This window comes from Phocoena sinus, chromosome 8, assembly GCF_008692025.1.
Source record: "Phocoena sinus isolate mPhoSin1 chromosome 8, mPhoSin1.pri, whole genome shotgun sequence".
Lineage (NCBI taxonomy): Eukaryota > Metazoa > Chordata > Mammalia > Artiodactyla > Phocoenidae > Phocoena > Phocoena sinus.
The window spans coordinates 108,523,690-108,542,750 of NC_045770.1; the positions used below are offsets into that span (position 1 = coordinate 108,523,690).

Consider the following 19,061-nt stretch of genomic DNA (forward strand, 5'->3'; position numbering starts at 1 on the left):
CCTGTCGGCCCGCCTGGGGGCGCTGCCAAGAGAACCGTGGCCAGTAACAGCCCCTAAAATTCACAGCCAGCCTTTGCTGCATCCCCGTTGGGCGCCAGATGCCCCGGGCTCTCTGTGTCCTCACTCACAACCCTCCCCAGCTCACGAAAATACGCACCCAGCTTATACCCAGGGAGGCTGGGTAACCTGCCCAGGGCCACTCAGCAGGTCAGCAGCGGGACAGGATGGCTTCACACCACGCTCCCGCCCGTTTTACCCCACTACTTCCTGTTTCACTGTGTTCCTGACGCTGACCATGTTTCTCTCCCTCGAGCTGAAGCTGGAAAGTTCTTACCTGGGATGACAAGAGCTGAACACCCGCCTCACTGGGCCTGCTGAGCCCATGTAATAAAATCGCCCCAGGGGGTCCCTCAGTGGGCAGTAAGTACAGAGAGGCAGACCTGCCCTGTGGACCCCTACTCATCCTGCAAAACCCAGTCGTAAAGGCCCTTCTCTGGCTGGGCTCCCAGAGCCCATGGTCTCAGCCCCATACACAACCGTCAACAGGTGCAGGATGGGATCGGGGCAGGTGGCAGCCCGGGGTCCTGGAGACCCTCTGTTCTTAGCTGCATAGCACCCCCGGGCTTTGCATGGAGTCCAAGCAGAGGAAAAGCCTTGAAGGGCTGGGGGCCTGGCCCACCACCCTCCGGGCCCACAGGGCTTCGGTTTCCCCAGCTCCAGATGAGGTCCTGACCCTGGTTCCACCCACTGGGCGGTGCCGACAGGCCTTGCATGTGAATATCTGGGAGGCCCTGTCCTCACCCAGACCCCCCACTCGGCCCCCAGACCCTTTTGGCCTCACTCTGCCAGGATGCAGTCCAGCCTGGAGAGCCAGAACCTTCTGGAGCCAACAGCTAAGGAGCCAGACTCTTGTTTTAGATGGTGGCTGAATGCAGGGGCGGCTTCTAGCCTTTCCACTCTAAATTCTAAATTTAGATGCAGGGGGTAAACAGAGCCTGGCAGCCTCCTGATACGAGAGACCCCCGGGCACTAAACAGAGGAGCCCGTGTTTGCAAAAACTGCTCTCCCCCCGACTCACACTTTAACACAAACAAATGCATTTTGTTCCCAGGGCAAAGAAAAAAGTCTTCAATCCTCCCCAACACCTCGGCAGCCAGGCATGGGGCGCCACACTCCGGGTGAGGGGGCAGCTCTCACGCCCAAGTCAGGCATCCCCACCTGGGCTAGCGGGAGCGGAGGGGACCCTCAGCCTGGAAACTGAGGCTCGGGGAGGGGAGAGACATTCTCGTGATGTCCACCTGGGACGGCGCTGGCCTGGGCTGAAGGGTGTCCACCCAAATCCATGCCCACCCAGGCCCTCAGAACACAAGCCTGTTTGAAAAAAGGGTCTTTGTCGATGCAACTGGGTTAATGATCTGGAGAGGAGATGGTCCTGGGCTCCCTGGGTGGGCCCGGCATCCACTGACCAGTGTCCTGATAAGAGACAGAAGGTGCGGCCACAAACCCAGGAGCACTTGGGGGCCCCAGAAGCTGGAAGAGGTGGGAAGGACCCTCCCCCAGAGCTTTCGGAGGGAGCCGGCCCTGCAACCCCTTGATCTCGGACTTCTGGTCTCCAGATCCGTGAGAGAACGCAGCTCTGTTATTTTAAGGCGCTCAGTCTGTGGGACTTTGCTGTGGCCACTGAGGCACCCGCTGTCCTGCGGGCCACGGACAGAACCGCTTTACGGGCACGTCAGCTGATTCATCCACTCGTCCAGCAAACACCGGCCAAGGCTGGGTGTTGAGGATGCTGGCGCCACCCCTGTGGCACCTACAGCCCTCCCGGCGGGTCCACACGCAGCAGTGGCCACTCCCCCCCGGGGAACCCGCCCCCCTGCCCTGGCTCCACAGAGGAAACACAGCAGATGGCCCATCCCAGCGGCCCAGACGCCCTATTTTCAAGTCTGTCCCACGCATCCAGACAGAGGTGCCGGTCTGGCGTGGACGCAGCGTGGTGATGGGCAGTGGCCCGGCCGGCAGACCTCTCCCTGCCAGGCTGTACCACCTGGTAGGCAGACCCTGGTCTGTCCGCCCTGGACGGGGAGCCACGGGGCACGGCAGGGCCGGGCTCGCTCCCCTTGTGGCCCACGAAGCCACGCAGAGGACAGCGAGGGAGAGCCACCGTCGGGCGCTCTGAAGCCCCCAGCCAGGCTGCTCTGGCTCGCGCTTCCTGAGCTGTTTGTCCAGGATGTGCCAGGAGCACAGCCCATAACTCGAGCCGCGGCCGCTCCACCCGCCTAGACAGCTGCAGGGGCGCCACCGCTGTGAACGGGAGTCGTCTGCCCAGGAGCTGGGCGGCGGGGGTGCCGGGCCCGCGGGAACAATGGCCAGGCCGGGGCCGCAGCTGACGGCGAGGCTGGGGCACCGGTGCCAAGCCGGGCACAAAGGGGCCGTTTTCCCGGCCGGCGGGCGGATGTTTGCACAGGTGTGCGAGTGGGAGCGCCGTTCGCAGGGGCCGGGCCGGGGGCAGCTCCGAGCGGCCGGGAAGGCGGGGGCCAGTGCCAAGGCCGAGCACCGCTTATCAGCCGAGCTGCGGGCCGTCACCCATGCGCTGCCCACCGCGCCATACGGCCCCGGGGATCCTCCCGGCTCTGGGCATCCTGTCCCTCCACAGGACCTGCCTGTCACCAGGACGCCTCCCCTCCCCTGCCCGGCGCTGGGCTGTCCCACCGAACCTGCCGGGGGGGATGGGCCGGAGGCTGCCACGCCCGGGCCTGTGGAGGCACGGGCCTGCAGGGGGGCCGGCAGAGCTTGCCTTCCCTGGGTGGCCTGGCACACTGGAAGCTTCCAGAAAAAACGCTGACTCGGCCGATATCAGGCGCCCCTCCCCCAACACGTGTGGATCTCACGGGGGTGTGGGTGGAGGCACACGGGGCAGCTTCCCGCCCCACCCGGACCATCCGGGATGGGCCTCCCTGTGGAGGCTGGTGGGGAACCCGGGGAGAGAGTGAACCCCTACCCCGCTTCCGGAAGGAAGCAAGTCAGGGACAGACACGGCCAGGGCCCGGCACAGCCACTGCCCGGACCCGGGACCCCTTGGACCTGGTGCTGCCCCGAGGCCTCGGCCCGACCTCGTGCAGCCTGCAACCCTCTCCTCTCCCTGGCTGAGCGAGCCTGGACGTCAGCCCCCCAGCCCCCAGCTCAAAGGGGCTCCCACCGGCCACCCTCAGCTTCAGGCAGCTCACGGCTGGGCCGGTGTCACCCACTCTGCTGCTCAGGCTGATCCAGACCCCGGGCACTAGCCCCTGGCACCCAAGCGCACCCCACAGGGAAGGGGGAGAGCCAAGGCCGGCCCACGGCGCGGGCATTCGGGCTGCAGCCCTACCTTCCCCCACGGCCAGGGTCTGTCCGGGCCGCCTCAGGGCCCCCTGCACGTGCTGTTCCCAGGCCGGTAAGCTGCTGGCCACCCTGCCACCGAGAGCCCAGGACCTGTCTCCCCACAAGGCCCGAGCGGAGGGTTTGTTGAGGGGTGTCCTCTGCGCCCTGAGGCCCACACATAAGTGATGCTGGGCTTCCGTGGTGAGCAGGCCCCGGGGGCCACACAGCTCAGACGTCCTGCAGCGGGCAGAGACCCCTGCAACCACCCACAGCATGGCCATGTGCCGCCCCCCGCGCCCCACGTCTCCCTTCCCCACCACAAGCCTGATCCCTGGAAGGAGCCAGCCCACGCTCCTGGACACTTCCAGGCCGAGGCCCGGGTGCTGGGTGCTTGCAGGAGGGGGACACGGCACACCCAAGGAGCCCAACTTCACAGGCGGGGGAGCCTCCAGGCCCCCAGGACAGAAGCCGGGGTACCTGTGTGTCACCGCTGCCCCGGGCCGGCTACAGAATTTGCGGGCCGGGTGCGCAGTCAAAACGTGGGAGCACTTTCCTTTTTCCCAGCATCCCCCGACCTGTCATGGTGGCTTTTGTTTGCTCTACAAAGTCACGCTCCTTGGTGCAGGGATACTTGAGGGGCCAGCACAGAACCTCACAGACGCGGGGCACAGGGTGGCGGAGGAGCCGGCCCCGGGGAAGGCGGGAGCTGGGACCACGTGCGGCCGTCGTGCCCACTGCACAGTCACTCTCCGTCCCGCCAGACTTGCCTCCCAAACGGCAGGTTCAAAGATAAAAACCTCACGGACCCCACAATGGTGACTGTCGGGCTTTACGCGTCCAGCGCGGGGCCCTTCTGTGCGCGGAGCCCTGTGCCCAGGCGGGGCTTCAGGCGTTTGCGGGCTGGTCTCGAGGCGGAAGATCTTGAGACACCAGAGCCCCAGGGCGACATCCCGGCCCCGCCCCGCCCGGGCCCAGGGTGGGCAGTGGCCTCGTGGCCCAAAGGTCCCGACTTACCACCCCCCACCAGAGGGCGTCCGCGTAGCTGCCGAACTCGACCTGGCCCGACTCGTTCACGGCGTCCTTCTCGGCCAGGTACACGAAGTAGGAGGAGAAGATGAGGCCCAGGAAGCCGATGTACAGGGTGGTGATCAGCTCCTGGGAGACAGCAGAGGAGGTGTGACCAGCCGGCGCCCACGGGCAGCCGGGGCCCTGCGCACCCGCGCCGGGCAGACATCACAGGCGGCGGGGCCTGCCGGCAACAAGCCCCAACATTTCCCACCAAGTAGACATAAATGCCAGCATGTCTCACATGCAGACATCGGACTTCAGAAATAACTTATTTTTGCCAGCTCGTCAGTGGCAGTGTTGGGTCTCAGCCTCCAGGAGCGAGGCCAGGGCCCTGGACCACCAGCCCGGCTCTGTTTCCCGCAGAGCCTCGGTGAGACGCGGGGCTGGGCCTCACGAAGGGGTGCGGGTCAGCCATCTCCGCCTTCACGGGGCTGATCGTGATCTGCCCCCGGTTTAGACTTCGGGGCCTCTTGGACCCTTTTCCACGTGGCATTTCTGTCTTTCCATCTGCCCGACAGTCTCCTGTCCCAGCTTGAGGGACGTGGGCACCATCAGGTTGGGGGCAGGACGGCCCAGCTGGCTCAGGCCGAGGCTGGGCCGAGACCCTGTCCTCCCGCCCCGGACCACCCACCTGGCGGTGGATGAAGACCACCGAGCCCAGCAGCCTCCACGTGCCCCCCTGGCGGTCGACGTGCAGCATCCTCAGGATCTGGAGGAAGCGGATGCCCCTGCGGAAGACAGGGGTCGCTGTGCGCCCGTCCCCCGCGCGCCCCTCCCCCTCCCCGAGCGCCCCTCCCCCTCCTCTGCGCGCCCGTCCCCCGCGCGCCCCTCCCCCTCCCCGTGCGCCCCTCCCCCGTGTGCCCCTCCCCCTCCCCTGCGCGCCCCTCCCCTCCCCCGTGCGCCCCTCCCCCTCCCCCGTGCGCCCCTCCCCTCCCCTGCGCGCCCGTCCCCCGTGCGCCCCTCCCCCTCCCCTGCGCGCCCCTCCCCCGTGCGCCCCTCCCGCCTCCCGAAGCCCAGGGTCAAGATGGGGGCAGCACCCCAGGCCCGGAGCCAAACCTGTACATTTCTCCATTCCTTTGGCCCCCAGACCACCTTCTGGGGGCGGCCCCAGGATCACCCCAGTTTACAGATGAGCAGACTGAGGGCCCCAGACTGTTAGGTCCCAGCCTGAGTCACAGAAGTGAGTAAGCGCTCCTGCCCAACTCGGCACCGGCCCCGAGCCTAACCGCCCCCCGCCCCAGCACACGGCCCCGCCGCTCTCACACCCCCGCACCGGGGAGCCCGCAGCCCCGCCTACCTGATGGCCGAGGTGGCAAACACCTGCCCTTTGGAGCCCACGCAGAGGACGACCATGGAGGCCACGACCACGATGAGGTCTGGAGGGGACAGCGCCACCGTCACCAGCCTGGCAGCTGGACACCGGCAAGGAGCCTGGCGGTCAGGCGGGACAGGGCCCAACAGCGGGGACACGGAGACACCTCAATGGGGAGACCAGGCCCTCCGTCCCAGGCACGTGCAGAGGCCGCCCGAGCCTACCTCCCCAGCCCTGTCTCGCAGGCCGCTGAGGGCAGCGGAAGCCCAGGTTGTGTTGAGCTTGACCAGACCCCCTGCCCTGTGAGCAGCCTCTTGGGACAGAGGACCTGGGCGCTGAGGCTGGCTCCTGTGTGGGGGACGTGGGAGGTCACCCCACTGGCCTTGGGATCCTGCCCTGTCACAGGCGGAGGAGGGACTCTGCCCGGTGGTGCTCGTGATGGGGGTCCACCTGCCAGATTCTGGGGGAGGGGGCTCAGCCCTTGCCAGGAAACCTCGGCGTGAAGCTTCCAGGGGGGCGGGCGTGACTCACCGATGATGGAAATGGGCTTCCGGGCAAAGCGCAGCCGGCCCCAGATGCCCACGTACTTGCTGCGGCAGCCGGCTGACCAGAGGCGGACCACGTACTCCGTCCCAAAGAACACGACCAGGACGATCTCCTGCGGGGACAGAGGGACGTGAGCTCATGTCGGGCCCCTCCCCCGTGAGCCCGCTGAGAGCAGGCGGCCTGGGCCCCGGTCTGCTGCATTGCCCACCTGGACAGGCCCAGGTCCACCACCGCATTCAGTACCATAGAAAAAAGATTAGACACTATGACCAAGTGAGATTTATACCCGGAATGCGAGGACAGTTCAGCACATAAAAATCAACCAATGTAATACATGACATTAACAGAACGGAGGGAAAAAAATCACATGGTCTCCTGATCGCAACGGATGCAGAAAGAGCATTTGACAAGATTCAGCACCCTTTCATGATAAAAACAGTAAACTAGGAATAGAGGGAAACTATCTCCGTGTAATAAAAGCCATGTATGAAAACCCCACAGCGAATATCAACGAGAAAGGCTGGAAGCTCATCCTCTAGGATCAGGACCGAGACAAGGATGCCCACTCTCACCACGTCTATTCAACAGAGTACTGAAGTCCCAGCCAGAGCAATTAGGCAAGAAAGAGAAATCAAAGACTTCCGAATTGGAAAGGAAGAAGTAAAACTATCTCTGTTCACAGACGATATGATCTTATGTGTAGAAAGCCCTAAAGATTCCATGCAAAAAAACCGTTAGATCTAATAAACGAGTTCAACAAGGTAGGATACAAAGTTGACCACAAAAATCAGTCGCATTGGGCTTCCCTGGTGGCGCAGTGGTTGACAGTCCGCCTGCCAACGCAGGGGACACGGGTTCGAGCCCTGGTCTGGGAAGATCCCACGTGCCGCGGAGCAACTGGGCCCGTGAGCCACAATTACTGAGCCTGTGCGGCTGGAGCCTGTGCTCCGCGACAAGAGAGGCCGCGATAGTGAGAGGCCCGCGCGCCGCGATGAAGAGCGACCCCCGCTCGCCACAACTAGAGAAAGCCCTCGCACAGAAACGAAGACCCAACACAGCCATAAATAAATTAATTAATTTTTAAAAAATCAGTTGCATTTCTATGCACAAACCATGAACAATCTGGAAGGGAAAGTATAAAACAATTCCATTTACACTAGCACCAAAAAGAATAAAGTACTCATGTATTAACTAAGGAGGTGGGACACTTGTACAATGAAAACTAAACAATACCGTTTAAAGAAATCAAAGACGACAAATAGATGGAAACACATCCCACGTTCACGGATTGGAAGACTTAATACCGTCAAGACGTCAATGCCACTCAAAGTGATCCCTCTCAAAACCCTGATGACAATTTTTGCAGAAATAGAAAAAGCCCTCAAATTCACACGAAATCTCAAGGGCCCCTGGAGAGCCAAAACAAGATATGGTCCATCCACACGACGGAATATTCCTCAGCCTTATAAAGGAAGGAAGTTCTGGCACAGGCTACGGCGTGGATGGACCTGAGGACGTTGTCAGCTCACTTCCAGCTGGTGCCCTGCCCTGTCCCCACCCCGTCCCAACCCAGGGAACCCAGCCCTGTCTGGGGACTTCTGCTCCCATGCCCGGCCTTGCCTTCCCCCACCAGGGAGCCCACCGGGAGGGGGTAACCGGACACTGGCTCCCGAATATCCATAATTAGGATGGAATACTCATACCATCCAGCTTGTGTTTGGGGCAAGCTCGGGGGATAATGGGAGAAAAGGTGGGAAATTTACCGCTTTCCTTTTGTAAGAAAGTTCTTGGTTCGCAACGTCAGGTTCTTCAGGGTCGGGGTACGTATGGTTGGGGGCGCGTGGGGGATGGTGGAGAGTGAGGGAGGGTGGACGCTCGCAGGCTCTGTGGCCTCAGACGGTCGTGCTGGCGCCACCTCTGTGCTCAGCTGCTGGGTGGCTGAGCCCACCGGGGAAGGGGCCATGTCTACCTGCCCGCCGCCCTCTCCCCGGCCCCGGAGGATGCCTGCCCTGGTTGGCCCTGGACATGGATCTGCTGAGTGCGTGAATGAACGAACGAACGAACGACCGATCAGACCAACGAGCGACTGAGGGCTCCCTGGTACCAGGGCTTCGCCTCGGGCGCGTGTTTCCCGAGATTCTGGCCCAGCCGGTCCTAAGTGGGTGTGAGGAGGAGATGACAGACAGGAGGCCCTAGCAATGAACGACGGCGTAGGGGGGTAGCGGCTGGAGGGTCCGGCTTCCAGTGTTTGGCCATCTCGACAAGGGCCGCAGAGCCACCACCTCTGGGTCCCCAGAGCTGAGACACCAGTGCTGGCATCTTCACAGAGGAGGGGTCACTGGACTGCTGATGGCCCTGAGGGGGCGGACAGAGGCCCCCAAAGAGCAGTCCTCAGGGCCTCCATCCCAGCTCTGCAAATCTATGCACCGGCGGGCTGGTCAGTCACTTAGCAGGTCTGTTCTTGTTTCGATGCGTTATTTTGTTACTTAAATACCTTCTCCAGCCGCGTCCTAAGCATATTCGAAGCGGTAGAAATCTTACAAACATCAGGTAAGCGCTTACTGCACTTCAGTTTTGCAACAGACCTTCTGATAAATAAGTAACTCCCAGGGCTGGCTGTTGACGCTGCGTGTCTCCCCCTCCCCCCAAATTATCCTGGCCTCGAGCTCAGAGCTCCCCCTGCCCTCTTGGGGCTGGCGGGCTGGGGCTGGGGGGCTCTCCCCCTGGAGGAGTGAGCTGTAGGAATAATTTAAAGCAGCGCTAATCCCCAAATCCCATTTGAGTCTGGAATGCAGCTCGAGGCCGGGCTGTGCATTAATGTGGCACCGCCGGCATGCTGGGCGGGAGAGAGCCCGGACCGGGGCGGGGGGAGCACACGTTTGCTCCAAGATCAAATGATCCCTACACCGTCAGCCTCGAGTGCTGGGCACCGTGGCACTTGGGGCCAAGGCCGGGACCTCCAGGGCGTCGCTGTGGCCCCAGCCGTCACCGTCTTTTGGAGCCACCTGTCCACTGATCTGGGTGCCGGGAGGGCGGACAGGCTGGCCCGAAGTTCTGGACCTGCAGGGACTCTGGAACTTTTTCACCAGAGGGGCCTGGGCCACCCTGGGCTGGGGGCTGCTCTGGGGGCTTTGACTGGGCTGGATTGTCCATCTGTGGAGGCCAGTAGGCTAGGGCCTGCCGGAGGGCTGATCCCCCAAGTCTTCCTGTGGGGCTGCCCCTGACTCAGGGGACAGCACCCCCAGTCCAAAGCAGGCTCACGGAATGGCAGGGCTGCTTCCTCTTAGCTCCAGGGAAAGGGGGACCAGCCTCCAGCCTCAGTGACCCAGACCCAGAGGATGACCCCCCGAACCCCTACCCCCGGTCACCCTCCCTGCCCTGGGTTTTCTCCAGCCGGCAGAGGCAGGCCTGCAGCTCGGCTGTCTCTGCAGACCAGGCCCTGAGCAAGCCCCGGAGGGGAATACAGAGGCCTCAAGCTCCCCCCAGAGCCTGCCCACCTCAGCCCCTGCCTCCACACCCCAGCTCAAGCCACCGCCCTGGCCCCATGGCCCACACTAAGGGTCAGGGCTCGCCCCGGCCCGCCCGGGAGCCTGCCGCCGGCCCAAGGCACGCGCCCCTCCCCGCCTGGGCCCGAGTGCTCGGCCTGGGGCCCTGTCCTTCCAGCTCCTCCCCCCACCCCGCTCCCCAGGTCCCCCCCATCACACCTGACCCCTCCACTGATAAGAGTCAGCCCAGAGGCCCCTGTCCACGAGCCCACGTGGTGCCTGCGTGCCCACATGTGAGCAGGGGTCAAGGATACCGGCCGGAGCACGGCCCTGAGCTCTGCCCCACAGATATGGGGAGAAGGGGCCGTCCTCGTGTCAGGGACCTCCGCTAAGACCGCAGTCACCAGAGGGACGAAGGGCCCCCTCCCACCTGGCCACTGTCCCTCAGACAAAGCAAGGTCGCCTCCCAGCTGCACTTGGCCTCATGGACCAGGGACCTGTGAGCCGGCCGGGCGCCAGCACCAGGGCACAGGCCCGAGAATCCCCCGCCTGTGGGAAGCAGACCAGGCGCTCATACGTCAGGGCTCCAGGCAGCCACGAGCCCCGCACCTGGCGGCCGTGCCCCTCCTTCTGTGAGTTTCAGAGCAGCGGGTCCTGGGCTCCCGGTGTGTCTCACAAGCAGCGGGGTCTGGGGTGGCTCTTGGCAGTATTATTTGTAAAGTTTAGAATTACTTTAAAAAACAAAGTTCCTAAGAAACAACTCAATTAAAAAATGGGTATGAAACTTGAATAGGCATTTCTCTAGAGAAGACACACAGACGGTCAAGAAGCACATGAAAAGCTGCTCAACACCACTGGCCGTCGGGAAACGCGAATCGAAACCACAGCGAGACACCGTCTCACACCCATCAGGACGGCTACTATCAGGGAAGCGAGATAAGTGCTGGCGCGGATGCAGGGAAACTGGAGCCTTGCGCACGGTGGGAGGGAACGTAAAACGGTGCGGCCACTGTGGAACAGTGCGGAGGGTCCTCGAAAACTTAAAAATAGAATCACATGTGATCCAGCAATTCCACTTCTGGGTATAGCCTCAAAAAAAAAAAAAAAAAGAAAGAAAAGAAAAGAAAAGAAAGCAGGATCTCAAAGGTATTTACAACAGCCAAAAGGTGGAAGCAACCCAAGTGTCCATCGAATGAACAGATACGCAAACTGTGGTCCATCCACACTACGGAATATTACTCAGCCTTACAAGGAAGGCAATTCTGACACAGGCTGTGATGTGGGCGAACCTTGGGGACACTACAGTCAGCGAGAGAATTCAGACACAGAAGGACAAATCCTGTCTGATTCCACCCACGTGAGGTCCCTGGAGGAGTCACATCCATAGAGACAGAAAGTAGACGGTGGGGTCCCGGGGCTGGGAGAGGGGAGTGAGCGTGTAATGGGGACAGAGTCTCTGCTTGGAAAGACAGAAACTTCTGGAGGCAGATGGTGTGACGTTCCCTCAACAGCGTGAATGTACTTAATGCCACCAAACTGTGCACTTCCAAGTGGTTAAGATGGTAACCTGTATGTTCTATGTATTTTACCACAATGTCAATAAAAAGAAAGCCTTTCGGTGGCTGCCAGGGGCCGGGGGAGTGAGGAATGGGGGCCACTGCTGACGGGTGCACGGTTCCCCTTCGGGGTGACGACAAAGTTCCGAAACTAGACGGAGGTGCTGGTATCACAACATTGTTACTACATTAAACGCACTTGAAAATGGTGACCTGTGTGGCGAGTGTGTTTTTCCACGACACAAACGTCCCCTGACCCCGGGCGCTCTGCGCTCAGGCCTCTGCCTGGACCTTGGGGCCGGCCCCGCGGGGCAGAAACCTCCGTCCTTGAGCCTCTGACTCTTAATCTTTGTGGTCCATTGTTAGTTCACTGTTAAATGAGCAAACGGAGCACAGTGATTGCCTGCAAAGGTCACTCGGGTGCAGCCGCGTCCCCAGTGGAGGACTGTGCAGGAAGAGAAGCGCCAAGGCCAGGCCGCACTGGACACGGGCGGGCACTGGACCCCCCGAGACAGCGCGGCGCTGGGCCGAGGGTCCCGGCTACCAACAGGACGCCCGGGGCCCTGCTCGCTCTGCACGAGGAGGCCCCGCCGTCGGGCAGACGGACGCTGGGACCCCCGAGCTCGACCAAGTTACAAGTAAGGGGGACAGCCCGCACCCGCCTTCGGCGTTTTGGGGTAACGGCAGTCAACAGCAGATCCGCAAATCCCGAGAGTCAAGATAAAGGTTCAGAAAAGCAGGTGCTTATCTGGGTTTTCCAGCCCCGGTACACAAAGGGGAAAGGGTGCGGATTCCTCGGGCGTTTCGTAATCCCCGTGGCACCACTGCCCACCCCCCCAGAAGGGTGAAGGTCCACGCGGCCGTCTTATCTATTGTTTCGTTTTTATCAGCTCGTGAATCCTCATCCATCGGGAGAGTTGTCTAAAGCCCGATGCGTTCTGAGGCTCAGCCCTGCCCGCACAGCCTGGTTCAGAAGCGCTGGGAACGGCCCGCGGAGCACGGCCCCGTGTGACAGAAAGCGAGCCGGCCTGGAGGTTAAGCCCCACGCACTGCCTGTGCGCAGAGCCTAGCTTCTCCGATGAAAGCGCTCGTTCTGTTGTTTCTGCTAAACAATAAAGGAAGCCTCACGGACCCTCATCGCTCGCCTCCTGGTGCTTAGATGTTACTGTTCTGTTATCTTCATGATGAAAAATCAATTTTAAAGAGAGTTGGAAGGTTATAACTGCCGGGAATTAAGCACTGAGATTTGTGGGGTGGAGGGGTGGGGGCCGACGGAAAGCAGAAATTGGGGTTGAGGACAAAAGGCACGGCACCCTCCCAGGCGGCTGTGTGGATGCCAGACGTGGGCAACTCGGAGATGGGGCCTGGGGGACCCACTGCGGGAGCTCCTGGTCCCTCGAAGGCTTCCGGGTGAGAAGGACGCCTGTGCTTTCTGGGGTAAACAGGATTTCACCAGACAGATGGGGGAGCCTGGAGGAGGGGTGGACTTGGGGGCCAGGCCACGCCACCCGTCAGGGCCAGGGGCGCAGGCCACCAGGCTGAGGTCTCTGGAAGAGGTGCGGGCCGCCTGGCCCTGGCCAGGTGTCCCCAATGAGGGGGGCTGGGATCCCCAGCACAGAGCCCGGTCGGCGGGCTCCAGGGCCAGCTGTTCCACCTCCATGTGGGACCGATAAGCCACAGAGGGGGCCGGCCTCGGCATTCCCGGGAAGGTCCGCTGGCCGGAGGGCGCGGAGCCGGCGTGCGTGCTGCTCAAAGGCTCTTTGTTCAGGGGCCTGCCTGAGGCCAGCTGCTCCCAGCCGCGCACCCATGCGAGGGCCGTGGGCCTCCTGGTGACATGTGCTGGGCACAGCTGGCCGCCCTGCCCCCGCCGCAGAACACCAGCACCTCCACCCAGCCAGAGCTGCCCGGCCTGGGGCAGGCACATGCTGTGGCCCTGCACGGGGCCGGGATTCTGCCCGCCCAGGACCCACTGCGGGCTGACCCCCACACCCCTCCCCACCCAACTCCCCCCTGACCCGTGGGGAGCCCCTGTGCTCGGCTGTGTCCCCCGGTCCCATGGCCTCCCTGGATGCACGGCCACCACCTTGCCCCTGGGCCCCTCTGCATCCTGCCCGAGGTCCCAGCGGCCCGAGGTGGCCGTGACAGGGTCGGTGGGCCAGGTCCTGGGTCAGGCGCTGGGAGAAGGGAAGGGGTGGCCCTGTGGCCCGAGGGGCATCCACGCTAGGACAGAGGGGCAGGCCGGCCCCCGAAAGCGTCCACCCTCCCGCAGGACAGTGAGATCCAGGGCCACCAAACGCCCAGGGCTGGTGACCCGGGTCAGCCCCTCAAGCCCGCGGTGCCTCAGTGACCCCGTCTGTGAAATGCGGGTGCTGGCGGGACCCACCTCCTCGGGCTGTGGGGGAGGAAGGATCTAGAAGACACGGTCGTGTTGAGTGGGGAGGTGGTCCCCAGCACAGGTGGGGAGGCCTAGGGGAGGGCCAACCCAGAAGGGTCTCACAGCACCGACGGCCCTCCTGACTGGTGCCCAGACCCCATCTGACAGATGCTGGACCTTTTGCTGCCTGTCCTGTCCCGAGCTGTGTCCCACCCCCCTCCCCAACCAGGCAGCAGCGCTCAGCCCAGCCCGGGGAACCCCTCCCCATGCCACCTCGTCAGCTGTCTGTCCAAGGCTGGGCCTATCTTTACCCCAGCAGCCCGGTCCAGCCCCGAGCCCACAAGGCGCCCACCTGCTGCTCAAAGGGCCACATGGCAACTCCACGTGGGGTTTCCTTCCTCCATGATGGGCCTGCATCCCCTCCCCAGAGAAGGTCGGGTCCCCTGGGCTCCCCCTTGTACCGTCAACCCCAGCCTCACGGGAGCCACATTTGAAACACTTTACGACGACTCCACAGGCTCAGTGGCCACTGGGCAGGGCCACCTCCCACAGGGGCACCTCCTCCACCACGAGCTCCCCGGGAAACCCTCTTCCAGGGAGCAAGCAAAGCACAAGGACGCCCTTGGAGCAACCCCTTCCTGCAGCCAGCTGCTCAGGACCCCACTCCGTGGAGAGCCAGGGTGCAGTGGGGGTCAGTCCAGGCCCCTCCAGCACCACCACCGCCCCCTTCGTCCTCTGTCCGAAGTTCTGCAAGTAACTGCAAACCCCAGCGCCTGTCACTCCAGGCACAGCAAATGGGTCCGAGCCCCGAGGGAGCGGGTACGTGATGGGGGTTTCAGCAAGACGGGGGCCTTGGGGCACACCGTGCCCTGACCTGGCCCGTTCTCGGGCCCATTCTCGTGGGGGCCAGATCCTTCCCAGCGTCGCAGGCTGTCGGGCTCAGCCTCTGGAAAAAGGCCGCCCGCCTGCAGCGGGGAGGAGAGCGGCGTGAGGTCATTTTAATTTCACGTGGACTGACGGTGCCAACCCAACTAAAGTCACAAGAGCTGCAGGTGGTTTAATGAGGTGCCTCCAGCCCTGGGACCAGCGACACGGGGGTGCCCAAGCACCACCCGCTTCCTCCCCACCTGGGTGTCCCCAGGTCAGCGGGCGGACAAGGTTCGGCGCCCCGACACCTGCTGGCACGGGAGAGGCAGGTGCGGCCGAGAAGAGGGCCCCCGGGCGGTTAGTCTGGGCAGATTCTGACAAAGCAAAGCCTGCTCGTCCCCCAAGCCCAGGGTGCCTGGCAGACGGTGGGCACCCAGGAGGCATTTGGTTAAAAAAAAAGAAAGAAAAGTGCGTGTGCGTGTGTTTACACAAAATATAACCTACATATTTTACTGTATTATTATTTGCTTTTCACGAGTGAATTTCAACCACCCTGGGGAGATGCACTTGTGAAGACAACGAAGCCACTGGCAAGTGACGTGGGCAACAGCGTGGAAACGACAAATGTCCCCTGTCGGCCTTGGGCCCGGACGGGGGCCCGGGAAGCGCCCTCCTGCACGCAGAGGGGCTGCTTTCATCACTCAACGCGGCCTGCGTGCTCCCCACCGGCCTCCTCTCCCCGATGGCCACGGAGGAGAGCGCTGCTTAATCCCCAAATAGTCAAGCCTTTTTGGTGACCTTGTAACCATTTATTTCTAATTGTATTGGGCTTTGATGAGAAAAAGTGAACAGCTAATTCTCAATTTTTCCAAGTGTGTTAGGTGTTTTTATGGCCACATAAAGTGACTGGCCTTTACAAGTGTTCCATGGGTGTAAACAAAACACCTCCGTGATTAGGATCCATAGCTATAGTGCTGGTTTTGAAATGTGGGAAGAGGGCCTTCCACCGTGCGGCCCACCACCCCGGAATTAGGGCCTGTAGCCCCAGCTGACTCCAGGCAGGGCAGAGGGGAGCTGTCCCCACGGACCCTAAGCTCTTCGTGACGGTTGTCTGAAGGAGCCACGTTTGGGGATGCCTGTTGCCTGGCTACAGGTAACAGGGACTTATTTGGGCTTACTGTTGGAAGCTGAAATTGCTCACAATTGCAACGTGTAACCATCCGTGTCTCTACTGACTTTTTTCGTCTGCTAGAATCGGCCTGTGCCAAGAAAGATGCATTAAAATTTCCCGTGAGTATCACAGTCAACCCCTGCATTTCCAATAGCGCTTGCTTTACATATTTTGTTATGCTCTCTGATGCATAAAAGTTTTCTCCCCTAGAAATGGTGCCTTGTCCAGGCCGGTCTCAGCACGGACCCTGATGCTTCCACCCTGCTTTTGTTTTTTCCTTTTGTGTGCACTTGCTGGGCATCACTTTGGCCACCCCTTCATTTTTCAACTGTCATCACCGGTTTGCTTGACTGAATTCCTCTGAACAATGTATTTGTTAAAAATAAAAACCCTTCTGACAGTCTCTGCCTTTTAACAGAGGCATTCAAGCCATTCACATTTAGTGTAAAACTGGATACGTCTGGCTTCTTTCCACTTTACTGTCTATTTGCTATTTCACTTGGTTTGTTTCTTTCATTCTCTTCATAGTCGTCAAGTTGATCAGTATATTACCCATTTCCTTTTTAGTCAAGAATTTGGGAGTTTCACTGAACCCTTCCATCCCATCACTGTGATCCTTCGGTTCCTTAACTCGTAACCAAACCCGCTCTGGCCTAGGAACAGTTTCCACTGTAGAGTTTCCCCTACGGCTGTCTCCCCAGTGAGGCAGGAATTGGCGTGACTTTGTTCCTGTCAGTGGCTCTGTGGGTGAAGAAAGCATCTCCAATGTTGCTTTTATAGACCCCATGAAACCCTGTAGCTTTTGCAAGAACGCTAACTTCACCTTGCAGTCAACTAGCGTCCTGTGGTCGGACACAGACGGTGGGGACATGGCAGGGAGCAGGCGTGGCAGACGGGGTCCCTGGGACAGGACTGAGGACAAGCGATGACTTCATTATGGGACATCTGCATGCTGTGAGGATTCTGCTTTCCTTCCCTACGGCCACTCTGGGAACTGCCGGCTGTGACGATGAGAGATGGAGGACCCACCAGGCTTCAGAATCTCAACGACTCTGGAAACCAAATAAATTCGTTATTTGGTTTCTGTTTCCACATTTCAAGAGGCGAAACTCTCCATGTGCCTGCACTTAGGTATCTGGGGACGTCTTCCTCCCAAGCAGATAAAAAAGAAGGAAACGACACATCCTTCGCTTCCTTCCTTCATTTATTCATCCTGGTCTCAGCAGTGACCCCCCCCCCCCGCCCCCCAGAACTGCTGGGCCAGCTTGCCATCTTCCCAATGCTGGGAACACCAGAGCCCGATCCTTTGTCCATCCAGCTGCACCTACTGTGTGCCAGGCACTCTGTGTGGACCACGTCCTTGATGCACATTCACGGGCCTGCCCCTGAGAGCATCTGACATCTCCGTGAGCCACTCGGCACGCTCCTGCTGGGCACCTGGATGCCCAGCCCGTGCCCGAGGCCACCCTCCTCCTGGGGGCTCAGGGAAGAGCACAGAGGGCTGGGGCAGCAGCTATGTCCACACAGCCTCCTTTCTGCCCTCAGCGGCCACCTATTTCCTGGGCCTTCACCTTTGCAACTCCTCCCCTGCCCCTCAGCCCCCATCTCCCCTCGGTGCCACCTTCACAGGGGTCTGCCGGCCCATCCCCACCACCAGCTTCTTCTACTGCCCAGTCCTCTCATCATGTTAGAAGCCCCCTGGTTTCCCCTCACGAGGTCACCGTTGTCACAGTGGGATGCAGGGCCGGAGCCCAGGAACCTCTCCCATCTCACTCTGGCTGAGTCCCGGGCTCTGAGCACAGCACCAAATCCAGGACCCGGGCTGGGCCGTTAGAACCACGGGCGACAACAGTCCCTGAGGGCTACTCGTCCCTCACGCCTACAGGGGCAGGTCAGAATGACCCCCCAACCTCCCTCGCTCAACAAGTCTGCCCCACTCGGGCACCATTCGGGGTTGACGTGTGTCCCTCCCAAATTCATAAGTTGAAGTCCTGACCCCTCAAAATGTGACCTTATGTGGAAACATGGTCATTGCAGATGTGATTAAGTTGAAGTTACTAGGATGGGCCCCAATCCAATCCGACTGGTGTCCTTATAAACGGGGGACGTTAGGACACAGACACACACAGGAGAACCCCACGTGAACGTGGGGAGGCAGAGATCAGGGTGACGCTTCCACAGGCCAAGGAATGTCCCTGGTCACCACCGAGCCACCAGAGCTGGGGAAGAGGCCCCCTCCCAGCTTCGGATACCAACCCCCCGCACCCTGATCACAAACTCCTGGCCTGAGGGGGCGGCAGTGGTGCTGGGGGCTCCAGCTTGACACCACGGCCAAGCCAAGGGTCTCTGGGGACGTCCAGGCTGTAGGCCCTGAAGCTTTGTCCTCCTGGGAAGGGGTCCTGGAACATCGGCCGCCCCTTTCCCACTCCGTGGAAAAACTGGTGATGCTGGCGGCCAGCAGAAGAGAAGCCAAGGCCCCTGGGTGGGAAGAGGGGGTGTGGCGGGAGAGGCACCGGGGCTCCGAGCAGAGGAAAGGCAGGTGGGGGTTTCGGGGAGGCAGGTCCTGGGCCCCAGACAGGAGTGGCTGGCGGGGGCAGGAGGGAGGCCGCCGTGCCCACGGCAGCACGGTCAGCTGCCCGGCAGCCAGCTCTACATGTATTTAAAGCAAATCCCCCATCTTCCCCAGGTGGGGAGCGCTGTTTCTGTCCACAGGGCAGCTACACGGGGTTGACTTTCAGCCCAGGAACCCCACTGCTGAGGGCTGTGAACCCCAAAGAAGCCCCGCCCCACCGATCTCTGCCTTGGCCACTCAGCTCGGGGAGGAGGATCATGGCGGAGGGGTTGGGGGGTGGGGGTGGGATTTTCTCTGCCGAGCTTCTCAAAGCGTGTTACTGAAGAACTGACCCAGAGCTAGAAGCTGACCACAGCGGAGACTCGGGGATGAAAACCCTTCCCCGGGATCCGGTCCCAGCGCCGCGCTGCACGCGCTGAGGCTGCCCCCCCGCCCCGTGTGTGCGCGAGCACGTGTGCGCGTGCGTGGTGTGCGTGCGCCCAAGCATGCCCGCGCGTGCGCTGCGCGCGGGCCGTTCCTCTGTGCCTGACAGCTGGGGACCTGCCCTGATGCTGCACGTCTAGAGATTTTAATGACAAGCGTGAATTTAAACAGTTTTTTTTTTTTCTTTCTTTCCTTTCAGGAATGTTTTAAGGGATTGAGAGGAAATTGTGCACGGATTTTGCTGTTTCAAGAGCTGATATGTGAGCAGCTTCAGACGACGTGTGTTGTTTTAGGGCCGAAGTTTACAAAGTAAGAGTGTGACACAAAGGC

General features: G+C 61.1%; 1 protein-coding gene across 7 annotated transcripts in view; it reads right to left on the reverse strand.

Annotated features, from left to right (window-relative positions):
- Positions 1–19,061, reverse strand: part of KCNQ1 (potassium voltage-gated channel subfamily Q member 1) — a 352,233-nt gene that overhangs the window by 253,500 nt on the left and 79,672 nt on the right. For all 7 annotated transcript variants that reach the window (XM_032640194.1, XM_032640191.1, XM_032640193.1 and 4 more), the window contains exons 3-6: positions 6,269–6,395; positions 5,723–5,801; positions 5,057–5,153; positions 4,372–4,512 (exon numbers count right to left, since the gene is read on the reverse strand). In XM_032640194.1, coding sequence (XP_032496085.1) covers positions 4,372–4,512; positions 5,057–5,153; positions 5,723–5,801; positions 6,269–6,395 — 444 coding nt within the window. The remainder of the gene's footprint in view (positions 1–4,371; positions 4,513–5,056; positions 5,154–5,722; positions 5,802–6,268; positions 6,396–19,061) is intronic.